Below are 26,290 nucleotides of genomic sequence, written 5' to 3' on the forward strand. Positions count from 1 at the left end.
CAAAAAACAAACAAAAGGGTACAAACAAAAGGCATGCACAAGGCGGAGAACAAACTAGGCTATGAACTAAAATAGCACAAAGGCTAACTGTGGACAAGAAACAAAAACACTTACTGTGACACAAATAAACAAAACTCACTTGGCAAGAAACGAGCAGGATGAACTATGATAGGAACAGAGTGGACAGAAGTAGACAGAGCTAAAACAACAAGTATAAATGACAGGTAGAAGCTACAGGTAGAAGTGACAATAATCCAGCCGTGACTGGAGGGCAGGACAGGTTTAAATAGCAGCTGGCTGATTGGCACCAGGTGTGGCCACGTGCCAATCAGCCACAGCTGAGGGGACAAAGCACTCAGGGAGATAATCAGGAAATAACCAAAATAAGAGTGCTGACAGGAACTAAAAACAGGAAACCAAGACAAACGCAGAGGAAAACTAAAACTTGACCAAACTGTCAGGGACAACCCTGACAATTATAACCTTGTTTTCTATGTTTGGGTGTTAATGACGGCTTTTTTAAAAAAAATTTCGTGTTTCTTAAAACCACAGAGTTGCTATTGGAAATTATTACAGTTTTGTGTCAGGCCTGTTATCTGCTTTAAAAAAAAATGAACATCTTCCTAGTCCAGTGATTCCATAAATATATCTAAGGGTTGTAATTAGAGGTGTCCGATAATATCGGACTGCAGATAAAATCGGACTGCCGATATTATCGGCCGATAAATGCTTTAAAATGTATTATCGGAAATTATCGGTTTCAAAATTATCGGTATCGGTTTAATAATACGTTTGATAATAAGTTTAATAATAAGTTTAAGTTTATAATAAGTTTAATAATAAGTTTAAGTTTATAATAAGTTTAATAATAAGTTTAATAATAAGTTTAATAATTATCTGTATCGGTTTAATAATCCATAAAGTCAAATGTATGACTTTTTAAAACGTTGCTGTGTACACGGACGTAGGGAGAAGTACAGAGCGCCAATAAACCTTAAAGGCACTGCCTTTGCGTGCCGGCCCAATCACATGATATCTACGGCTTTTCACACACACAAGTGAATGCAAGCCATACTTGGTCAACAACCATGCAGGTCACACTGAGGGTGACCCTATAAACAACTTTAACACTGCTACAAATATGCGCCACACTGTGAACCCACACCAAACAAGAATGGCAAACACATTTCGGGAGAACATCCGCACCGTAACACAACAGAACAAATACCCAGAACCCCTTTGCAGCACTAACTCTTCCGAGACGCTAAAATATACACCCCCTGCTACCGCCCTACCCCCAGCCCCACCTCAACCTCCTCATGCTCTCTCAGGGAGAGCATGTCCCAAATTCCAAGCTGCTGTTTTGAGGCATGTTAAAAAAAATTATGCACTTTGTGACTTCAATAATAAATATGGAAATGCCCTTTTTTTCCATAACTTGAATTGATTTATTTTGGGAAAACCTTGTTACATTGTTTAATGCATCCAGCGGGGCATCACAACAAAATTAGGCATAATAATGTGTTAATTCCACAACTGTATATATCGGTATTGGTTGATATCGGTAATTAAGAGTTGGACAATATCGGATATCGGCAAAAAAGCCATTATCGGACATCCCTAATTGTAATGTAATACAGTAATACATGTTGACCATGTAGAAAAGACTCCACAGATCCATCTTAATCAGAGCTCATGTAAATCCAACCCTGAACACAATTAAATAAATGCACAATAGGGTGGATTAGCTACTGGTATTACAGGGTAACTGCACTTTTTTATTATTTTATTTTGCATATCGTTTGCAATTATTATGAGAGACATGACGATGGATGTTTTGCATTCTAAATATTAAATAAGTTCGATCAAAAGTCCGCTTACCACATCAATATGGAATGCACTCCCAACAGGTGTAAAAGAAAGTGCATCTCTATCCTCCTTCAAAACCGCACTAAAATAACACCTCCAGGCAACTACAACCCTAGAATAACACCCTCCCCACACCACATCCCACCTCCCCGGATTGTAAATAATGTAAATAATTCAATGTATATACTCTGATGATTAACTTGTGTGATGACTGTATTATGCTGATAGTATATATTTGTACCATGAATTGGTTAACGTGGACCCCGACTTAAACAAGTTGAAAAATGTATCCGGGTGTTACCATTTAGTGGTCAATTGTACGGAATATGTACTGTGCTGTGCAATCTACTAATAAAAGTCTCAATCAATCAATCAATTACAATGGAGCCTATGAGAACCGCTCTATTCTGCCTATAAAGCCCTTAAAAAAGATCCAAACACCTCCATTAAGGTTTTATATAGATGATGTAAGTATATATGTAATTTAGTGATGGGTACATTTATAATAACATTTCATATTTATGTATTTTGATCATGTTAAGCATAAGCGGCGCAATTTATTTCAAAAACGCATCACAATGTTTGCTTTTTTTATTCATCACTGATTATTTACTCACTGCAGACTTCATGGGAGCCAACAAACGTAATAAAACATCACTTGCTGTGCAAGGTCTGCTGTCATTAGGATGCCGACTGCTGGGATGTTCATATATTCCCATTTAGATGAAGAATTACCATAATCCTCACACAGAAGCTGCGGGGGACATGTCGTTCTCGGGCCCTAAATGGCTGTCAAAGTGTACCAAATTGTCGGAATACATCCTCAGACTTCTTCTGTCCAGGAGGGATGCATGATTTATGATCTACAATAAACTCCCAGGGAGCGAGGAAGCGAGTAAACAAACACCTTGCCAGTCGATCATGTGGAAATTGTACACAGGCTTGTGATCAAAGCGCCGCTTTAAATAATTTGTGTGCTTGTAATAAAAATATCAGTAATATTTGGTTAATATTCAAGTCACAAAATGTAAATGGGATATTGTTGGCGGTTTTTGAATGGTTATTTATTGGATTTGTTGGGCAAAATAGAGGACCTCTCCTGTGAGCTGACTTTTATTTACGTTTATGCATTAATGCATTAATGATTGTGAACAATAAGCGACATTCCAAAAAAAAAAGGTGCAGTTCCCCTTTAAAGGCCTACTGAAAGCCACTACTACCGACCACGCAGTCTGATAGTTTATATATCACTGATGAAATCTTAACATTGCAACACATGCCAATACGGCCGGGTTAACTTATAAAGTGCAATTTTAAATTTCCCGTTAAACTTCCGGTTGAAAACGTCTATGTATGATGACGTATGCGCGTGACGTGAATGGTTGAAACGGAAGTATTCGGACACCATTGGATCCAATACAAAAAAGCTCTGTTTTCATCGCAAAATTCCACAGTATTCTGGACATCTGTGTTGGTGAATCTTTTGCAATTAGTTTAATGAACAATGAAGACTGCAAAGAAGAAAGCTGTAGGTGGGATCGGTGTATTAGCGGCTGGCTGCAGCAACACAACCAGGAGGACTTTGAGATGGATAGCAGACGCGCTATCCGACGCTAGCCGCCGACCTCACCTTGACTTCCTCCGTCTCCGGGCCGCCGACCGCATCGGTGATCGGGTGAAGTCCTTCGTCGCTCCGTCGATCACTGGAACGCAGGTGAGCACGGGTGTTGATGAGCAGATGAGGGCTGGCTGGCGTAGGTGGATAGCTAATGTTTTTAGCATAGCTCAGCGAGGTCTCGTAGCTAAGTTAGCTTCAATGGCGTCGTTAGCAACAGCATTGTTAAGCTTCGCTAGGCTGGAAAGCATTAACCGTGTAGTTATAGGTCCATGGTTTAATAGTATTGTTGATTTTCTGTCCATCCTTCCAGTCAGGGGTTTATTTCTTTTGTTTCTATCTGCAGTTAAGCCCGATGCTATCACGTTAGCTCCGTAGCTAAAGTGTTTCGCTGATGTATCCTCGTGGAGATAAAAGTCACTGTGAATGTCCATTTCGCGTTCTCGACTCTCATTTTCAAGAGGATATAGTATCCGAGGTGGTTTAAAATACAAAAGGAGAAAGTGTGGAATCCAATGAGCCCTTGTACCTAAGTTACGGTCAGAGCGAAAAAAGATACGTCCTGCACTGCACCCTAGTCCTTCCCTCTCACGTTCCTCATCCACGAATCTTTCATCCTCGCTCAAATTAATGGGGTAATCGTCGCTTTCTCGGTCCGAATCGCTCTCGCTGCTGGTGTAAACAATGGGGAAATGCGAGGAGCCTTTCAACCTGTCACGTCACGCTACTTCCGGTACAGGCAAGGCTTTTTTTTATCAGCGACCAAAAGTTGCGAACTTTATCGTCGATGTTCTCTACTAAATCCTTTCAGCAAAAATATGGCAATATCGCGAAATGATCAAGTATGACACATAGAATGGATCTGCTATCCCCGTTTAAATAAAAAAATGTCATTTCAGTAGGCCTTTAAGGTGTCCTTACCTAATTCACCCACTGCCAAAAAGATCAAACTGACCTGGATCATTTTTCCGAGAGTTCATGGTTACGAGGACTGGGACAATATTATATATCATTGTTGGGGGTGACAGAAGGACTGAGTCTACTCCACAGAGAACACCCTGGACCGCTGAGGCGAACAGGACTGACACACAGAGAGATAACACAGTCACAATCACACCAAATGGCGATCACACTTAGCCTGGTATTGTGTCAAAAAGATTCACGCCTGCACAGAAAATTGAATAATAAACATTAAGTAAGCTCACAAAGGCTGGTAACCTTGGCAATGTTTAACTGTCATGTTCTATTGTTATTGGGTCTTATTGGAGTTTTTGACCTACTTTTAATTGTCTGCAGTTGTGATGTGTGTTTACATGCACTGCAAAAAGTCAGTGTTCAAAAACAATTAAAAAAAATTTAAAAAATGAGGGGTATTTTATTTGACCTAAGCAAAATTATCTGCCAATAGAACAAGAAAATTTGGCTTGTCAAGACTTTCCGAAACAAGTAAAATTAGCTAACCTCAATGAACCCAAAAATACCTTAAAATAAGTATATTCTCACTAATAACAAGTGCACTTTTCTTGGTAGAAAAAAAAGAGACCTTTTTGCTCAATATGTTGAAAAATATTCTTAAATTAAGTAAATGCTAGTGTCATTATCTTGACATAATGATATGCGCTTGGCACATTTCTTGAAACCAGCAATTTTATACTAAAAACAAATGTATTGTTCTTAATGGAAAGGCAACAAGGCAAGCGCTTGTTACTCTCGGGGTCTCCTAGCCGCTCAGGCAAATCATATTGTCTAAAAATGCATTTTTCCATCGGTAACATGACATCATCACGCCAAGTTCGTGCTCTTTCAGTCAATTAGTGCGTGAGGAATATATGTATGTATATATGTACACTACCGTTCAAAAGTTTGGGGTCACATTGAAATGTCCTTATTTTAGAAGGAAAAGCGCTGTACTTTTCAATGAAGATAACTTTAAACTAGTCTTAACTTTAAAGAAATACACTCTATACATTGCTAATGTGGTAAATGACTATTCTAGCTGCAAATGTCTGGTTTTTGGTGCAATATCTACATAGGTGTATAGAGGCCCATTTCCAGCAACTATCACTCCAGTGTTCTAATGGTACAATGTGTTTGCTCATTGGCTCAGAAGGCTAATTGATGATTAGAAAACCCTTGTGCAATCGTGTTCACACATCTGAAAACATTTTAGCTCGTTACAGAAGCTACAAAACTGACCTTCCTTTGAGCAGATTGAGTTCCTGGAGCATCACATTTGTGGGGTCAATTAAACGCTCAAAATGGCCAGAAAAAGAGAACTTTCATCTGAAACTCGACAGTCTGAAGGCTATTCCACAAAATTGTTTGGGTGACCCCAAACTTTTGAACGGTAGTGTATATACTGTATGTTTTTTTTTTCCTTTTTTATTATGCATTTTCGGCAGGTGCGACTTATACTCCAAAAAATACGGTACTTTTAATTGTCTGCAGTTGTGATGTGTGTTTACATGTGTAACATCAGATACAGTTTGGCTAACATTGACATTATCAAAGGTTTGATTTGATTTTTTGGTAACACTTTAGTATGGGGAACATATGCACCATTAATTAGTTGCTTATTAACATGCAAATTAGTAAGATATTGGCTCTTAATTAGTCATTATTAAGTACTTCTTAATGCCTTATTCTGCATGGCCTTATTATACAACCAGTAAGCCATTAACTAAGAGTCTTCCCTCAATAACCTCAGAATTATTGCTTATTAGTAACCCTAACCCTTATATGTTCCCCTAGTGTCTTAATAACTCTAAATTAAGTCGGTAACACTTTAGTATGGGGAACATATTCACCATTAATGAGTTGCTTATTAACATAATATGTTCCCCATACTAAAGTGTTACAGACTTAATTTAGAGTTATTTGGACACTAGGGGAACATATAAGGGTTAATGTCAGGTTCAAACACTGATGACATCTAATAATCGGACAAGAAGCAAGGAATCATGCAGAGACAGAGTTCAATTTAGCTCGAGGAGACACGTGTTTTGGACTGTATTCTAGTTACAGACCCAAACTACGTTCTAAAAGTCCAGCCCGCGTGCTTCCTCTATTTATTTTGGAAGGTCCCTGTTACATCACTGAAGCTGTCGCTGAGAGAAGGGGGTAATCTCGACAACTCCAGTTAGACACAATATATGTTTATACAAAAATGCAAATGTGTTGACGCTGGTGATATCGCCTTGTCTCTGCTCTGTCTGCGTCACGGCGGTGTTCGGCCTTGGACACAACACTGATGGAGACGGCTGGCAATCTTTTGGATTGTCAGCTTTGCACAGATACAAAAATCTAACATAAGCACAATAGCTAATAACTATAGCAACGGACTTTAAGCATACTAAAGTTGTGTGATAACTTAACACATAATTATTCTAATAGTTAATATGATGCATTTTTGATACGCACCATGGCAAATTAGGTTTATTTCCTATGTTTATTTAAAAATCGGTAACACTTTAGTATGGGGAACATATAAACCATTAATTAGTTGCTTATTAACATAATATGTTCCCCATACTAAAGTGTTACCGACTTAATTTAGAGTTATTTAGACACTAGGGGAACATATAAGGGTTAATATGATGCATTTTTGATACACACCATAGCAAATTAGGTTTATTTCATATGTTTATTAAAAAAATCGGTAATACTTTAGTTTGGGGAACATATTCATTTATTAGTTGCTTATTAACATAATATGTTCCCCATACTAAAGTGTTACCGACTTAATTTAGAGTTATTTAGACACTATGGGAACATATAAGGGTTAATATGATGCATTTTTGATACAAACCATGGCAAATTAGGTTTATTTCGACGTCCCATTGGGGTTGTGAGTTTTTCCTTGCACTTATGTGGGCTCTGTACCGCGGATGTCGTTGTGGCTTGTGCAGCCCTTTGATTTAGGGCTATATAAATAAACATTGATTGATTGATTGATAATATGATGCATTTTTGATACACACCATGGCAAATTAGGTTTATTTTATATATTTATTTAAAAAATTGGTAACACTTTAGTATGGGGAACATATTCACCATTAATTAGTTGCTTATTAACATAATATGTTCCCCATACTAAAGTGTTACCGACTTAATTTAGAGTTATTTGGACACTAGGGGAACATATAAGGGTTAATATAATGCATTTTTTGATACACACCATGGCAAATTAGGTTTATTTCGTACGTTGATTAAAAAAAATCGGTAACACTTTAGTATGGGGAACATATTCACCATTAATTAGTTGCTTATTAACATAATATGTTCCCCATACTAAAGTGTTACCGACTTAATTTAGAGTTATTTGGACACTAGGGGAGCATATAAGGGTTAATATGATGCATTTTTGATACACACCATGGCAAATTAGGTTTATTTATATGTTTATTAAAACAAATTGGTAACACTTTAGTATGGGGAACATATTCATTAATTAGTTGCTTATTAACATAATATGTTCCCCATACTAAAGTGTTACCGACTTAATTTAGAGTTATTTAGACACTAGGGGAACATATAAGGGTTAATATGATGCATTTTTGATACACACCATGGCAAATTAGGTTTATTTCATATGTTTATTAAAACAAATTGGTAACACTCTAGTATTGGGAACATATTCACCATTAATTAGTTGCTTATTAACATAATATGTTCCCCATACTAAAGTGTTACCGACTTAATTTAGAGTTATTTGGACACTAGGGGAACATATAAGGGTTAATATGATGCATTTTTGATACACACCATGGCAAATTAGGTTTGCCATGGTGTGTATCAACTTAAAGTGCTGATTGGACAGAAACATCTAACATAAACACAGATTGGAATCAGTGCGGCCAAACAACACAGGAATAAGATAAACAATTTTGATTTTTTGATGGCAGGTTAGGTGGCCCTCAAGTCCGTGACTATTTCAGCATCGACTCAAATAGTCAAGTGGTCGGCTAACACTTTGTGCTCAGCCTGTCTACCATAAATCAGTTAAAAAGGGAAAATGCTTACCAATCATTCTATAATGATCGAAGAAAAATGTAATTAAATGAATTGTTTTTGTTGAATTGCAGGTGTGAAACGCAGCCATACGTGTGAGGTGTGCGGCGTGACCTTGAACTCGGTGGCACAGTACCACGCGCATCTGCAAGGCTCCAAGCACCAAACCAAGTGAGACCACTGTGGGCTGCAGCAGCTGAGCTCATTTGCATGCAAAGAATTGATGCTGATGCATGGAACGCTGAATGCTACTTCTCATTGTGGCATACAAATGTTTGTTCTTCATGCTTTCATCTGTGTCCTTGAAGTCACCTTCTCCCCGAGAAGACCTGTGCATTTTAGCTCCAGTGCATTTCACGCCGCATGCATAAGTTATGAGAATATTGTTGAAAGAGGCGATGCTGAGTCTGAAATTTTAGATGTGCTTATTTTGCTCGGGGGGGGTCCTGGTGCTACGCATTTAAAATCAAGCGCCTTGCACATTAGCTTACAACAATAACTCAATCAATCAATCAATCAATCAAAGTTTATGTATATAGCACTAAATCACGAGTGTCTCAAAGGGCTGCACAAGCCACAACGACATCCTCGGCTCCGATCCTGCATCAGGGCAAGAAAAAAAGTCAACCCAATGGGATTACCATGAGAAATCTTGGAGGGGACCCTGCAGATGTGGGGACCCCCCGACCCCTGGGCGACCGGTGCAATGGACGTCGAGTGGATCTAGATCAGGGGTCACCAACGCGGTGCCCGCGGGCACCAGGTAGCCCGTAAGGACCAGATGAGTAGCCCGCTGGCCTGTTCTAAAAATAGCTCAAATAGCAGCACTTACCAGTGAGCTGCCTCTATTTTTTAAATTTTATTTATTTACCAGCAAGCTGGTCTCGCTTTGCTCGACATTTTTAATTCTAAGAGAGACAAAACTCAAATAGAATTTGAAAATCCAAGAAAATATTTTAAAGACTTGGTCTTCACTTGTTTAAATAAATTCATTTATTTTTTTTACTTTGCTTCTTATAACTTTCAGAAAGACAATTTTAGAGAAAAAAATACAACCTTAAAAATGATTTTAGGATTTTTAAACACATATACCTTTTTACCTTTTAAATTCCTTCCTCTTCTTTCTTGACGATTTAAGTCAATGTTCGAGTACATTTGTTTTTTTTATTGTAAAGAATAATAAATACATTTTAATTTAATTCTTCATTTTAGCTTCTGTTTTTTCGACGAAGAATATTTGTGAAATATTTCTTCAAACTTATTATGATTAAAATTAAAACAAATTATTCTGGCAAATCTAGAAAATCTTTAGAATCAAATTAAAATCTTATTTCAAAGTCTTTTGAATTTCTTTTAACATTTTTGTTCTGGAAAATCTAGAAGAAATAATGATTTGTCTTTGTTAGAAATATAGCTTGGTCCAATTTGTTATATATTCTAACAACTTTGACTGACTTTTGTATTTTACATGAGTTATTATTTGTACAAACATGGTGCAAAGTAATTCATGATTTTAGTGGCTAGCTAGTTAAAATGGGATATTGTGATTTCACAAGACTGTCTTAGAAGTGATCATTTGAAAATGTTCAATTTGAAAAATGTGCACTTAGAGAAAATATAAAAATAAAGTATTGCATATTGATATTTATCTGTTTGTATATATATTTATTGTGAGGAATCATTAAAACGATCAGTGTTTCCACAAAGATAAATATCATTAATTATTAATAATAACATAGAGTTAAAGGTAAATTGAGCAAAATGGCTATTTCTGGCAATTTATTTCAGTGTGTATCAAACTGGTAGCCCTTCGCATTAATCAGTACCCAAGAAGTAGCTCTTGGTTCCAAAAAGGTTGGTGACCCCTGATCTAGATCATAGTGTGAGAGTCCAGTCCATAGGGGATCTAGTTAATAGTGTGAGAGTCCAGTCCATAGTGGATCTAGTCAATAGTGTGAGAGTCCAGTCCATAGTGGATCTAGTTAACAGTGTGAGAGTTGTTGCGTTTGACCAGATGTTCCTCCAAGTGGGATGTAAAACGCTGGTCAGTCCCAAGTTACTTAGATGACACATAAACTGATCTCGAATATACACCAATCACAGAATAGGTATTTTCTAATTTTATTGTCAAATATTTGAGAATAGAGACCAGCCTCGAACAACACATCCAAATGCGTAGCCCAAGTTGATCTGAAAACTTCCCGGAAAGCCCTCTCCTCTTCAGTATCTCCCCCCGCCCTCACTTGTCTCACCTCAAACACATGCTCATTGTCTCTTATCTTGAGTCGGCCTGGGAAGCACAGGAAGGAGGAATTCCTCCTCTCTGCCTTCTACTTCAAGGCCGGCCCAAGTGCGAGCACTTTGTCATGGGATAAAAAAGAAAAGCAAAGAGTACAATATGGAACATTAGCTATATGTAATATGACTATGAAAATTAATAAGTAACACAAAATATGGATATATGAAGATATATATAAATCTTTCAATTCCCCCTTCAGATCTTATCCAAAAGATCTCTCCTACGAGAGCAACACCTCTAAAGCACGCCCTACATTAAAGTAGGTGCTGTTTTGGTTTTCGAGCAGGCTATCGATAAACAATCAAACCATAGTTACATGGGAGAGAGAAGGAGGGAGTCAACGTCAATGTCGTCATTGTCAGGGAAGGAAACTAACAGTCCCTGAAAGTCACCACTATGCTTGACCCCCTTCAGTGACATAGCAAGCCCAGAACCAGGGTGGGGTAAGTGTGGGGAAAAGGACGTCCAGCGGAACAAGCAACACAGTTACCCAGGTTTTGGCATCCACCTGAGCCACAGGTTTACCTGTACCCGCTCCTAAGGTCAAAGTTACCAGGCCTTCGGTGGTGATGTCATTAGCACGCACAGATGTAAGAGCCTTTGAAACACCACCAAGGTGGGGTGGTACTTTAGGTGCTACAGAGGGTGTAGAGGTAGTTAACGCCCTCTCAAGGACATTAATTTTAATAATTCCTTTAGAGTCTGTATCAGTCAGGTCAACCCCCAAAACAACATAAAAGGGACGATGGGCACCACTTACCAGCGTATGTTGTCTGCATCCGACACCAATGGTTCAGGGTTGAGTCGTCACAAATATAGAGGTTATTACCACGGTAATAGCTATTGTGTCCCCCGTAATTAATCACACTGCACAGGTCAAAAAATAAGTCTTGCTATCCCCCCTAACCCAGTCTATTTCAAGTCCGCCGTATGTTCTAAGACACTTGTCAGTCACTGTCGTCGGGAAGGAAGGACTGAGGCACAAGAACAGTAGAACAAGCCTAAACACCAATCCGTCAGGAAATACTTCTGGGCGTAACATCCTGCTTTTCGTCTATCAAAATCAGAGTAATTCAGGTAACGAAACGGGGATAAACATCAAACTTTTCACTTAATATAACGACACAGATAGTTATGCTGAAAACAAGCAAGAGAAATTGGATAACTTCGAGTATAAAGGCTGGTCTCAAATAAGGATATACAATATATAAGTTAAAAAGAGTAATATAGGTAGAAAATCTCTCTCTCAGCGTCGTCTTCTGGGCTGTAGGATTATGTGTGTGTAATTAAAGCCTCGCTCTTCTATGACCTAGAGGGGGAGAGGTTACTAGCACGGTCACCCCTTATGTGTGTTACTTCGTTAACACACACACTAAAAATGAGTCGTTTTCTGCTCCCGTTCTTCTTCAGCTGCCTCAGGCTCAAAAGGCACTGCTAGGGGGTCGAGTGGGGCAGATGATGTGGCTATGTCAGCAATGACATCCGCTGGTGATCTGTCAGGTTCTTCAGCAGGAGTGCAGAGGGAGAGGTGGTACCAGGTGTCCCCTTTACCAGCTAGTCGAAGGGCGTGAGACGTCCGTTCCACGACCTTGAAGGGACCAGTCCACCTGGGCTCCGTCCACTTGCGTTTGATGACCTAGATCTTGACCCTCTCAGCGGCCGGAAGGGAATCTGGAGTGGCGGGCTGTCATCCTCGTATCTGTACAGAAGAACTGGCACACAAATTCTGCATTTTTTGTGTAAAATACCATTTTGGTTTTACGCTGAGTCCTCCTTCCATGGCGGCTGCTGGTCCTGGGCTGACCTGTATGCAGCTCATAGGGTGAAAAAACTCAAAGGGCGGTAAAACAGTTTTATTCACGGACCTTCGAATGATCATTAACGCTAATTGCAACATGTCAATCCAATTAAATTTGGTCTGTGCACAGATTTTAGCCAATTAGTTTTTAATGTTCTGGTCCATCCTCTCGACCTTATCTTGGGACTGAGGATGGTACACCGAACCAAACCTGTGTTCTAGTCCGAGAGCCTTTTCGACCAAGGCTAGGTGAGTATTTTTGAAATGGGTGCCGTTGTCTGACCTAATCTTTTTTGGGGAAACCATGTCGGGGAATTAGGTCATTAACAAGCCATTTAATTACTGATTTTGCATCCTCTTTTGAGGTTGTTGTTGCTTCCGGCCAACCACTGTGATTGTCAACACAAGTCAGTACGTACCTTTTCCCTTGTACCGTATTGATCATATCAGTGAAATCAAAGACTATACATGATTCACCCTGACCTCCTCCATATTCTAAATTTGATCTACTAAACTACTATCGATGTGTAAAATCGTTATTTTCAAATTAAAATTAGTTATAACTTCTTACCCACGGTAAAAATGTTAAAACTATGGAATGTGTCAGAGTCGGATGATTGTCGATTTTGTTCCAAGGAGTCTGTATCCACCCTCACTCACCCCCTTCTGTTTCTGAAAAAAAGACTGTGTTAGTCATACTATCACTTTCAGAAACATCTAAGAAAAAGGTCAGCTAATAGTCAAGTAGCGGAGGACAAGTCATGTTTGAGGTCAATGATTGTCTCTTTAGCCTCTATGGTCCACTGGGGGGTGTTGTTAGGGTAGGGGACCCTTAGCAATATCACAAATAACTCAAACTCAACTAAACCCTAGCTTTTATGTAACTTATTCAATATGGTGAAAGTAACAAATATGCTTATATTTGTATTGTCACCAATACTAGAAAAATACTACCCTTGTGGCGAATGCTTTAGCAATAGTATTTTGAAATTTTACCACACCTGGTAGCCCCAATAATTCATTAAGTCAAGCTCATGTTGTAGAAAGTTGAATGATGCGGACACGTTTGTTACTGAATACTTTCTATCAGACTTCTGCCTTGGCAACTTTGTGTATGTAATGAGCAACTATAATTATTTGATATGCTTAAATGTGTAATGTGTCGTTTTAGCTCAGCTGTTGTGTAGCTGCTAGCTCCTCGTAGCCTACAGGTGTCTAAAGTGCAGCCCATAGTTATGTGTTTAACACAACTATGTGCTAAACCTAAACAATTGAAAATGTGGTATTTGGGTGTCGGTGTAATGTTTGGCAGCTACGCCGTGTCTTATCATTGCACCTAAGTTCTTTGGTTTTGTAGGCGAGACAGAGAGCAAGTGAACAATGTGGGACACAATTGTGTCCATCTTATACCATGCTAGTTGTTTCAAAGATAGGTCAACATGAGCAACCACACCTTGAGTTCCAACATATATAAATATACAGAGGAGTTAAAGGTCTCCTGGTATGAGTGTCTAACTGGTGATCATAACATATGGCGAGTCGGGTGGCAGAACACACGGAAGCATCTCAGCCAGTCAGGGTTTTCACTGTTAGAGCAGTTGGATGTCAGCCATTCCTGTTGTTTCAGGCTGTGGTATGAGCTCATGGAGGAGCCTTGGTAGTGGTGTCGCAGCTGGGTGGTTGAGCCGTCAGGTAACACCAGGAAGGTTCCTTCTGTGCGATATTGAATGTCAGGGTACAGTCTGTAAAGGAGGTCATTACCAATCTGGCAGGGTGTGTGCAGGTCAATCACGAAGGGGTGCTTTAGTGTGTGTCCCGCAATCTGAACCGGAAGTGGTTTGGTGACAGGTAACCTTCTTGTGACCCCAGCGAAGCCTTTGACCTTTAAAGAGGAAGCACACAGTTTCTTTGGTACCTCTGCATTCAGAATCGAATGGGTGGCACCAGTGTCAATCACGAACTGATAACATTGTCCGTTGACACTCATGTCCAGCAGGGGGCCAGTCTGTATCTCCTGCTGGGGCTCCTGCGGTGGGCGTCCTTTGCCACGCCGGTATAATGTTCGTTTGCCGGCAAACCGGGACCTTTCCTGTTCAGAAATATTCGGACATTCTCGAGCCCAGTGACCAGGCTGGTCACAGGCAAAACAGTTTCTTCCCCGGACTGACTTTGAAGCACCGTGTTGTCCACCACCCGAGTCCAACCGTCTGGTCCCACGTCTGTTGAGGATTCTTTCCTCCACCTGTTGGAACTCAAAAGCAAGGTCACCCACTGCTGAATATATCCTAGCTGATCTTTGACCTTTTGGTTCTTTTAACCTTTTATTTTCAGCGATCTGTAAATTAAGGAGTTGCTTCCTTGCTGCTCTGTCACTAGCCTTATCATCCTCATCTTGAGGAAAGAGACTGCGCATAGCAGTAGCTATGTTTGTAACGTATGGTGTTATCGGTGAGGTCGAAGATTCAGCCATTAATCCTACTTGTTGTTCTGTATTTTTGCCATCTTGTGTGGAAACACAACGATACAAAATGCTTCTAAAGTCTTCTACTGAGAGAGTGTACCCTGCTGTTAGTTTGTCTAACGTGTTAAGCCAAAGACTCCCACCTTCAGACACCGGTGGAAGTTTGTCAACAATGGCTTGCATGTCTGCCACAGCAAAAGGCTTATATTGGAATCTGCCGCTATTATCAGGAAAAAGTGGATATGCGTGTCCCTCCAGCTTTTTTTGAGCGTATGTTGTATGCATGTGGTTCATGTGGGTGTTGGTCAATGTAGTCTTCCATTGAGCCATTAACAGTTACAGGAGACCACAAAGTCTTGCTCTGTTGTGTGTTGTTCAAGAATGTCTGATGTGCACGTGAGAGGCTGTCATCTACTGGGGGAGGGCATTTGTTTATGGCAACAAAATGGTCTGGCGTGTAAAGTGAGGAGTTTTGCGTTGACTCATGCATTATCTGCTGTCTAGTAAGATTAGGCATATTCGGGAGGTTTTCCGCTGGGTGGCTGTTATTTTGGGGCTTAGGCACCAGAGGTGATTTACACTCAGGAGACAGGGTTAGTTTTGGAGGAGGGTTCAATCTTAGAGAGGCTGTGTGAGCACCGCCCTCATTTGTCACAGGAGTAGGGGGTGGACCAGAGAGCTTTGTTTCTGTTTCGACCACCAGGGCTCCTCCTGTGACTGTCAAAAGTGGGTATAAAGATGCCTCCGGCTTTACGTCATAGGGCGGTGGCTTAGTCAAAGTCTGGGCGGGTCGTTTGAATTGTCTTGCGCATGCGCGACAGGCGAAAGACCAGTCAATCCATTTTTTAATGTTTATCTCAATTGTTTTCATTTCTTTAGCAGCTTTTCTTTTTTCCATGTAACTCCCGCTTACTCGAATTCCCTCTAGCTTCCTTTTCTCATTCGTCAAACGCTTATATTCTCGAGCACATAAGTTCTGTAAGCCTTCTTTTAACCCGTTAGGTTCCTCGCCCTGTGCTCGAGTCATCTCCTTAACTACTTTACTTCGTTCCTTTTTGTCTCTCCCCGCGGACTCCATTGTTACCAAAAGCACATTCAATTGATCATTGAACGATAACCATTCATCACATTTTCCCCAGCCGTCATCACATTCTTGTCTGTCACACTCCTTGGCCATTTTCACCAGCGCACACACACACACAAGCACGTGTAAGCACTCACGCACACACAAGCAAGTGCCTACAGCCCTACGCACACACACACACACACGCACATGTAAGCACTCTCTCTCTGCGTTTCACTTTACCATAAAACTTCCAGTTACTTTTTTATTTTATTTTTTATTTTACCAGACGTTTGAGTTCACAACTTTTCGAGTATTGTAAACTCCCTCTTAACCCTTTCAAGGAACGTTCTCTATTCGACAACCGTCCATTCAATTGATCATTACAAAGTAATGACTAATCACATTTTCCCCAGCCGCCATCACATTCTTGTCTGTCACACTCCTTGGCCATTGTGTCCATTTTTTTTTTTCAGGGGCCTCAAACCCCTGAACCATACGGCGGCCTTTAACCCCGTACTTTTATCATACAATACGCAGCTAGAGCCTCTAACTCTAACCCGTGCAATTTATCGTACAATACGCAGCTAGAGCCTCTAACTCTAACCCATGCAATTTATCGTACAATACGCAGCTAGAGCCTCTAACTCTAACCCGTGCAATTTATCGTACAATACGCAGCTAGAGCCTCTAACTCTAACCCATGCAATTTATCGTACAATACGCCTCTAGAGCCTCTAACTCTAACCCGTGCAATTTATCGTACAATACGCAGCTAGAGCCTCTAACTCTAACCCATGCAATTTATCGTACAATACGCAGCTAGAGCCTCTAACTCTAACCCGTGCAATTTATCGTACAATACGCAGCTAGAGCCTCTAACTCTAACCCATGCAATTTATCGTACAATACGCAGCTAGAGCCTCTAACTCTAACCCGTGCAATTTATCGTACAATACGCAGCTAGAGCCTCTAACTCTAACCCGTGCAATTTATCGTACAATACGCAGCTAGAGCCTCTAACTCTAACCCGTTACTATTTGCTTACTCGTCAGTGAAGCAGCCCGTCACGGTAATCTTGACACAATGACGTGAGTGGTATTCACAACTTTTATGCAATGGTGGCTACGGCAAAATGCAATCAATCTATCAAAATCACCATTCTGTGTCTGGGGTACAAAGCAGTGTTTAACTTACAGACTTCTGGGCAGACTCCTAATGCAGATTTTATCTAAAAAGAAAGGTTCTGCTTACCTTGAATTATGTTTTGGCCATGTGAGTCTGTCCAGAAGATTGCAAGAGAAGGTCCAATTGTCAGCGTGTCATCTCGGACGAAGCCCCCAAATTGTTGCGTTTGACCAGATGTTCCTCCAAGTGGGATGTAAAACGCTGGTCAGTCCCAAGTTACTTAGATGACACATAAACTGATCTCGAATATACACCAATCACAGAATAGGTATTTTCTAATTTTATTGTCAAATATTTGAGAATAGAGACCAGCCTCGAACAACACATCCAAATGCGTAGCCCAAGTTGATCTGAAAACTTCCCGGAAAGCCCTCTCCTCTTCAGTATCTCCCCCCGCCCTCACTTGTCTCACCTCAAACACATGCTCATTGTCTCTTATCTTGAGTCGGCCTGGGAAGCACAGGAAGGAGGAATTCCTCCTCTCTGCCTTCTACTTCAAGGCCGGCCCAAGTGCGAGCACTTTGTCATGGGATAAAAAAGAAAAGCAAAGAGTACAATATGGAACATTAGCTATATGTAATATGACTATGAAAATTAATAAGTAACACAAAATATGGATATATGAAGATATATATAAATCTTTCAGAGTCCAGTCCATAGTGGATCTAGTCAATAGTGTGAGAGTCCAGTCCATAGTGGATCTAGTTAACAGTGTGAGAGTCCAGTCCATAGGGGATCTAGTTAATAGTGTGAGAGTCCAGTCCATAGTGGATCTAGTCAATAGTGTGAGAGTCCAGTCCATAGTGGATCTAGTTAACAGTGTGAGAGTCCAGTCCATAGTGGATCTAGTCAATAGTGTGAGAGTCCAGTCCATAGTGGATCTAGTTAATAATGTGAGAGCCCAGTCCATAGTGGGGCCAGCGGGAGATCATCTTGAGTGGAGACAAGTCAGCAGCGCAGATACGTCCTCAACTGATGCACAGATGAGTGATCCACCCCAGGTCCTGACTTTGAACAGCTAGCGCTTCATCTGTGGTCACCTAATCTCAGCAGAAAAGAAACGGCAGATCAACTGGTCTAAAAAGGGAGTCTATTTAAAGGCTAGAGTATACAAATGAGTTTTAAGATGGGACTTAAATGCTTCTACTGAGGTAGCATCTCTAACTGTTACCAGGAGGGCATTCCAGAGTACTGGAGCCCCAATAGAAAACGCTCTATAGCCCGCAGAATTTTTTTGGGGTCTGGGAATCACTAATAAGCAGGAGTTCTTTGAACGCAGATTTCTTGCCGGGACATATGCTACAATACAATCAGCAAGATAGGATGGAGCTAGACCCTTTGGTATTTTATACGTAAGTAGTAAAACTTTAAAGTCGCATCAGGAAGCCAGTGCAGGTGAGCCAGTATAGGTATGTTTATAAGTATATAAAGGTATATACAGTATAGGCGTAATATGATCAAACGTTCTTGTTCTTGTCAAAAGTCTAGCAGCTGTAAATCCTTTTCCCTTTGGGAATTAGAAACGTAATCAAACGTCAGTATTTGCAAAAGTCTAGCTATAAGTTCTGTGGTATTGGACCAGAGTAATGGTGTTTGCTGCTTAATTGTAGTTGTAAGAGAGGTGTGACACGTACTGTTACACCTTCAAGCACTTGTTGTCGGCAGCTGCATCTTTTAGGTGAAGTCGAACCAAACCTTTCAGCGTTTTCCACCCTAGAGGTTTCTCATAGTCATTCACCGACGTCCCACTGGGGTGAGTTTTTCCTTGCCCGTATGTGGGCTCTGTACCGAGGATGTCGTTGTGGCTTGTGCAGCCCTTTGAGACACTTGTGATTTAGGGCTATATAAATAAACATTGATTGAATAAACATTGAGAATTCCAGCTGGATGCTCAATCTGGTTTGCTGGCAGGTGACAAAGTAAAACCTCTGCTGCTTGTATGGCAATATGGACGTGCACACCAGGATTGGGCAGGCTAGATCAACTGTACCAAACTACTTTTTCCACAAGCTCGGAACAAACCAGAAGTTAATTTAATAAAAAATTAAGGTAACACTTTAATATGGGGAACATATTCACCATTAATTAGTTGCTTATTAAAGTAACAAAGACTTAATTTAGCGTTATTTGGACACTAGAGGATCATATAAGGGTTAGGGTTACTATAAGCCAGGGGTGTCCAAACTTTTTCCACTGAGGGCCGCGTACGGAAAAATTAAAGCATGTGGGGGCCATTTTGATATTTTTCATTTTCAAACCATAACAAAATATATGCATTTATTTATTTATTTTACCTTTAGGGATCCCGGGGACCATAAAGGGTCTCAGTCATTAAAATGTTAAAAATAAGTCAGATTATTATTATTTTTTAAATGATTTAACACTTACAGTAAATCTCTATATCAACTTCAAGTTGATATAAAGTAATACAAATTAAAAAAAAATGTTTTATGGCTTTTCTGTCAAAAACAACTTAGTTTTTTTATAGTAAAACTGAAATATGCAGTGTTTAGTCATTAGAGCCCTAAAAGATCAATAATGCAGGACACCATTGACTTTTAATTATTTCACATTTTTGAGTAATCACAGTGAAAAGATAAATAAAAAATCACTAAATATATTTGGGATCCAAAAGGTGCCCCACTCATAAAGTGATACATTTTTATTAGGTTTTTCTTTTACTTTCAACACTTAAGTTACGAGATCAACTTCAGATATATCTGTCGATTTTAAGCTGGAACTATTATTTTGTTTGTTTTATGCGCTTTTGTCAAAGAAAACTTTGATGTTTTTATATGGCTACCACACAATATATGCAATATTTACCACATAAAACATTTTAAAGTGAAATATTTGAAGTAATTGGAGCCCTGAAAATAATTCATTATAACATGGATTTTTTGTCATTATTTTTTTGACAAAAATAGCTCTGCATGGCAGCTTTTGTGTCAACATTGCAACTTTTTCTCCTTAGATTTCACCTCATTCCACTTTTTTTAATGTTCTTTTTTATTTTTACAATAGTATTTCCAGAATGTGTGGCGGGCCGGTAAACAATTAGCTGCCGGGCCGCAAATGGCCCCCGGGCCGCACTTTGGACACCCCTGCTATAAGCAATAATTCTGGGGTTATTGAGGCTTAGTTAATGGCTTACTGGTTGTATAATAAGGCCATGCAGAATAAGGCAGTAATAAGTACTTAATAATGACTAATTAAGAGCCAATATGTTACTAATTTGCATATTAATAAGCAACTAATTATGTTCCCTATACTAAAGTGTTACCAAAATGAAATACAATTCTTCGAGAATTGTTATTTGACAGCCTAATTCTAAACAATTCACCCTCCAAACACCAAAAAAACATCTTACCACAACTAATGCAATCATCAAGTGGTCAGCTAACACTTTGTGGGATTAAATAGATATTAAGAAATGCTTGTCCAGGAATGAATTATTCCCGTGAGGCCGTTTATTGTTGCGCACATCCTGGGGGATGCTGGCATCAGAAGACGTGACATGTCGTTTAAGCACGCATGCCTGCTCGGCTTGTTTGAGCCCTGGGCTTTCTATGCACATCTGCTCTTACACGCACACAAACTGTACATTCATAAAGTGTACATAGCATGCACAGACCTTAAGAACTCTCACAGGGAATTCAAACCGCAGGCGACACCCCCCAAGCCACCACTTCCTTCACAACCAGCCTCATTACACCCACATCTGTTCTTTGTAGGTCATTTGATTACACATGTTATTGCAGATGTTATAATTATTTATATAATATTTGACTTTGTATATTGTGGTCTTCCTCTAAGGGAATAAAAGTCACTGGTCAAGCCCAAGTTCTTTCAGATGACATATATGTTGAGTAAAAAGGACCATCAAGACAGAATAGGAATATTATCAAGTTTTACTAAAGCTTTAGAAGACCAGTCTTACAATGTGTTAATAGCATAATCTATAAGCGGTCTAAAAATCAAACAGGCTTATTGAATACGAAAACAGCCCCCACCCTGCCCAGAAAGGAATACAGCCTCATTGTTCTAATACTGATAAGGTAAAAAGGGAGTACATCATACTCCTAATACACATTCCAACGCCTTCAAGGTAAGGCACAGAGTTTATTTGCGGACATAAGATTCAAGCTCAAAGTGTACACATGGGAAAATATTAGGTGCTTTAAATAGGATTATGAATAAAGAAAGAACTCTTAAAAATATATGCATTCTCCACATTATGTAGCACCGTTTAGATCAGTGGTTCTTAACCTTGTTGGAGATACCGAACCCCACCAGTTTCAAATGCGCATTCACCGAACCCTTCTTTAGTAAAAAATATCATTACATATATATTTTTTTAAATTCAAGATATAATAAATGATAAATGATAAATACTTGTATAGCGCTTTTCTACCTTCAAGGTACTCAAAGCGCTTTGACAGTATTTCCACATTCACCCATTCACACACACATTCACACACTGATGGCGGGAGCTGCCATGCAAGGCGCTAACCAGCAGCCATCAGGAGCAAGGGTGAAGTGTCTTGCCCAAGGACACAACGGCAGGACTAGGATGGTAGAAGGTGGGGATTGAACCCCAGTAACCAGCAACCCTCCGATTGCTGGCACGGCCACTCTACCAACTTCGCCACGCCGTCCCCTATATATGTTTTTTTACTGGTGCACAAAATCAACCATGCATGAACATCACCTTGTTCCAAGTACAAAACCAGCACAGTGCATGAACTCACAACAAATTACTGTCAGGTTCCAACACCGAACTATCTATTCCACAAGACAAGAAGAAGGAATCAAGCAGAGACAGAGTTGAATTTTACTCATGAGGAGAGACGTATTGGGCTGTACACTCAGTTACAGTTCCCCCCTACGCTCTAAGGTACAGTCCCACGTGCTCCTCTATTTATTCGGGAGGTCCCTAGTTAACATCACTGAGGCTGCTTCTGAAGGGAGTGGTAATGCAAGCAGCCCCAGTATACACGCTACTAGGGATGTCCGATAATGGCTTTTTGTCGATATCCGATATGCCGATATTGTCCAATTCTTTAATTACCGATACCGATATCAACCGATACCGATATCAACCGATATATACAGTCGTGGAATTAACACATTATTATGCCTAATTTGGACAACCAGGTGTGGTGAAGATAAGGTACTTTTTAAAAAAAATGAATAAAATAAAATAAGATAAATAAATTAAAAACATTTTCTTGAATAAAAAAGAAAGTAAAACAACATAAAAACAGTTACATAGAAACTAGTAATTAATTAAATTGAGTAAAATTAACTGTTAAAGGTTAGTACTGTTAGTGGACCAGCAGCACGCACAATCATGTGTGCTTACGGACTGTATCCCTTGCAGACTGTATTGATATATATTGATATATAATGTAGGAACCAGAATATTAATAACAGAAAGAAACAACCCTTTTGTGTGAATGAGTGTGAATGAGTGTAAATGGGGGAGGGAGGTTTTTTGGGTTGGTGCACTAATTGTAAGTGTATCTTGTGTTTTTTATGTGGATTTAATTTTTTTTTTAAAAACGATACTGATAACAAAAAAAACGATACCGATAATTTCCGATATTACATTTTAACGCATTTATCGGCCGATAATATCGGCAGACCGATATTATCGGACATCTCTACACGCTACATGATTATTCAGAATGGAAATGTGCTGACACTCGTAATTACGCCCTGTCTCTGTTTTGTCTGCGTTGAGGTACTCGATGTCCGTCCTTGGCTGTCAGCAGGCAGGGTCTGGAAACAAACCGCTGACACGAGACAACTCGCAAAGCAAGATTACAAGTTGTGCCTTTGCGCGGACAGAAAAGTACAACTTCAGCACAATTGATAATAACTATAGCAACGGCCTTTAAGCATAAGAGTTGTGTGATAACTTATTCATAATAATTCTAACATTTACACACCTGCAAATCAGATGGAAAATTAAAGGAAACATTGTTTGGGGGTATCCATAACACAGAGATAGGGAGAAGTTTTTATTTACAGTCGGGCGTGTCTTGACCTTCGCCGAACCCCTGAGACCGACTCACAGAACCCCTAGGGTTCAATCGAACCCAGGTTAAGAACCACTGGTTTAGATAGTTTGGTATTTTTGTTCTCAAAACATCTGCATGAATTCAGAACATGCTAGTTTTCAATAAGGAGAGAGGATGAGGTGCTGGTGTTTCTATTGACAGCATGTTAGCTGGCATTTATTTACCAATCAAAAAGGTGTTGATTTATTAAGCTTTGACTTTTGCAGTCTTATTTTTGAGCGGATTAATCCTTTTCATGTTGATCTCAAGAAGATTATGTTGTACATTTGATGAGAGCGATGGGAGATGTGGGGAATTAATCTTCTTTTGATTTCAGATGATTTACCAGCAGATATAATAACACGCATACACACATCAATAACCGGGTAATCTGATATTCTGGCAAGACGTGCTCCCCCTTAGAATCCATCCCCTCTGTATCTGCGCCATGTATCCATCCAAGGAATGTTAACATGAAATAGACACTTTCACAAACAGCAGACTAAATAATGCTACAGGTTTGTATTGTGTCATTAAATGTATATGTTTCACACTATGGACTGGACTCTCACTATTATATTAGATCCACTATGGACTGGACTCTCACTATTATGTTAGATCCACTATGGACTGGACTCTCACTATTATGTTAGATCCACTATGGACTGGACTCACACTATTATGTTAGATCCACTATGGACTGGACTCACACTATTATGTTAGATCCACTATGGACTGGACTCACACTATTATGTTAGATCCACTATGGACTGGACTCTCACACTATTATGTTAGATCCACTATGGACTGGACTCACACTATTATGTTAGATCCACTATGGACTGGACTCTCACTATTATGTTAGATCCACTATGGACTGGACTCACACTATTATGTTAGATCCACTATGGACTGGACTCACACTATTATGTTAGATCCACTATGGACTGGACTCACACTATTATGTTAGATCCACTATGGACTGGACTCACACTATTATGTTAGCTCCACTATGGACTGGACTCTCACTATTATGTTAGATCCACTATGGACTGGACTCACACTATTATGTTAGCTCCACTATGGACTGGACTCTCACTATTATGTTAGATCCACTATGGACTGGACTCTCACTATTATGTTAGATCCACTATGGACTGGACTCTCACTATTAGATCCACTATGGACTGGACTCTCACTATTATGTTAGATCCACTATGGACTGGACTTTCACAACATTATGTCAGACCCACTCGACGTACATTGCACCCGGTCTCCCCTATAGGGTAGGGAGGGGTACCCACATTTATGGTCCTCTCCAAGGTTTCTCATAGTCATTCTCACCGACGTCCCACTGGGTTGTGAGTTTTTCCTTGCTCTTATGTGGGTGCTTGTGCAGCCCTTTGAGACACTTGTGATTTAGGGCTATATAAATAAACATTGATTGATTGATTGATTGACTACAAATGATCAAATGTATGATTTATTGGGTTATGTGTTTTTGCTGAGAAACTGAATGCGCTCCCAGCATGCTTTGCGACACTTGCTTTTTGACATCTACACATTGTTCCATAACCTAAATATTCCTACATCAGATCGTTTGATAGTGTTTGCAGTGAGAAACATGCATGTTTGTCGCCTGAAACGTACATTAAATGGCAAACATAAGTAAAACAGTTGTACTCATGTGAAAGATTCCTTTAATGTGCAATTACATTTACACATTCCTTGGGTTCATACGCATGCGCTGTCATGATCCGTGGTCTGGATCATGTTTTGTGTATTCTGTTTGTGCACTTCCGGAGTTTAGTTACCATGGCTACTTATTAGTTTCACCTGCCTCTTGTGTTCCGGACGAGCACCTGTTTGTAATCACTGACATTATTTAAGCCTGCCTTTGCCAGTCAGTCGGTCTGGCTTCTTTATTTGCGTCACGCTACTGTTACGTTAGTTTTGCTTGTCTCCTAGCCCCTGCTAGTGATCCCTAGTCTGTGCTAAGTTGTAGCCTTAGCTTCAGGTGCGATCGGCACCTTGTTCCGTCGGTTTTGTTTTCTGTTTTGTGTTAATTTACGATTAAATCATGTCTTTACCTGCAAGACCTGTCCGGAGTCGTCCGCTTGCACCCTGGGAGAACAAACCCCGCATCACCAATGCGACCCGGTCGTAACATGCACAGATGCAGGCGGTGCATGGATACCAGTGGGGTGCACTATTCGAAGAGTTCAAAGAGTTAGTTTCTTTGCTGCTAAACATCTAAATACAAATGTAACCAAACCGTTTCAAAGCCCATACAAGAGCTTCAGTATTGTGGATTATAATTTTAATATGAATAACTTGATTTGTACCTGAACCCTCAGCCCCACATCTTCTACCCCTGATGAAGATTTCACTGCATTCAACTTTCATTTAAAAATGCCCTCATGTCTGGGTTTGGAGCCAAGTTTTTCACTCATTTGCAAATAAATGCAATAGTATAAATAGTAGAGAAATACCCACTGTCTTAAAATGTGACAATCTCTGGAAAGTTGATGGCTTTCAGATGCAGTGTAGTCATTTTTAAACTTTTGTTGTGTGTTTTCTGTTAGTTTAGTTTTGTTCGGTTTTAGCCAAATGTCTCAATAGTAAACTAGTAACTAGTGGTTAGAATGTTCAGGCGCTAACCACGACCCATCAGGAGCAAGGGTGAAGTGTCTTGCTCAAGGACACAACAGACGTGACGAGGTTGGATCGAACCAGGAACCATCAGGTTGCTGGCACGGCCACTCTACCAACGCCATCCCCTAGTTTGGTCTGTAGGTGCTTGACCCCTAATAATAATAATAATGGTAACACTTTAGTATGGGGAACATATTCACCATTAATTAGTTGCTTATTAAAGTAACAAAGACTTAATTTACAGTTATTTGGACACTAGGGGAACAT

At 39.9% G+C, this 26,290-nt stretch overlaps 1 protein-coding gene across 1 annotated transcript in view; it reads left to right on the plus strand.

Moving 5' to 3' along the window:
• The window catches only part of zmat4a (zinc finger, matrin-type 4a), a 76,198-nt gene that overhangs the window by 46,968 nt on the left and 2,940 nt on the right, over nucleotides 1-26,290 (plus strand). The window contains exon 6 of the mRNA XM_062049661.1: nucleotides 8,569-8,665. Coding sequence (XP_061905645.1) covers nucleotides 8,569-8,665 — 97 coding nt within the window. The remainder of the gene's footprint in view (nucleotides 1-8,568; nucleotides 8,666-26,290) is intronic.

Source organism: Entelurus aequoreus, linkage group LG06, assembly GCF_033978785.1.
Source record: "Entelurus aequoreus isolate RoL-2023_Sb linkage group LG06, RoL_Eaeq_v1.1, whole genome shotgun sequence".
Taxonomy (NCBI): domain Eukaryota; kingdom Metazoa; phylum Chordata; class Actinopteri; order Syngnathiformes; family Syngnathidae; genus Entelurus; species Entelurus aequoreus.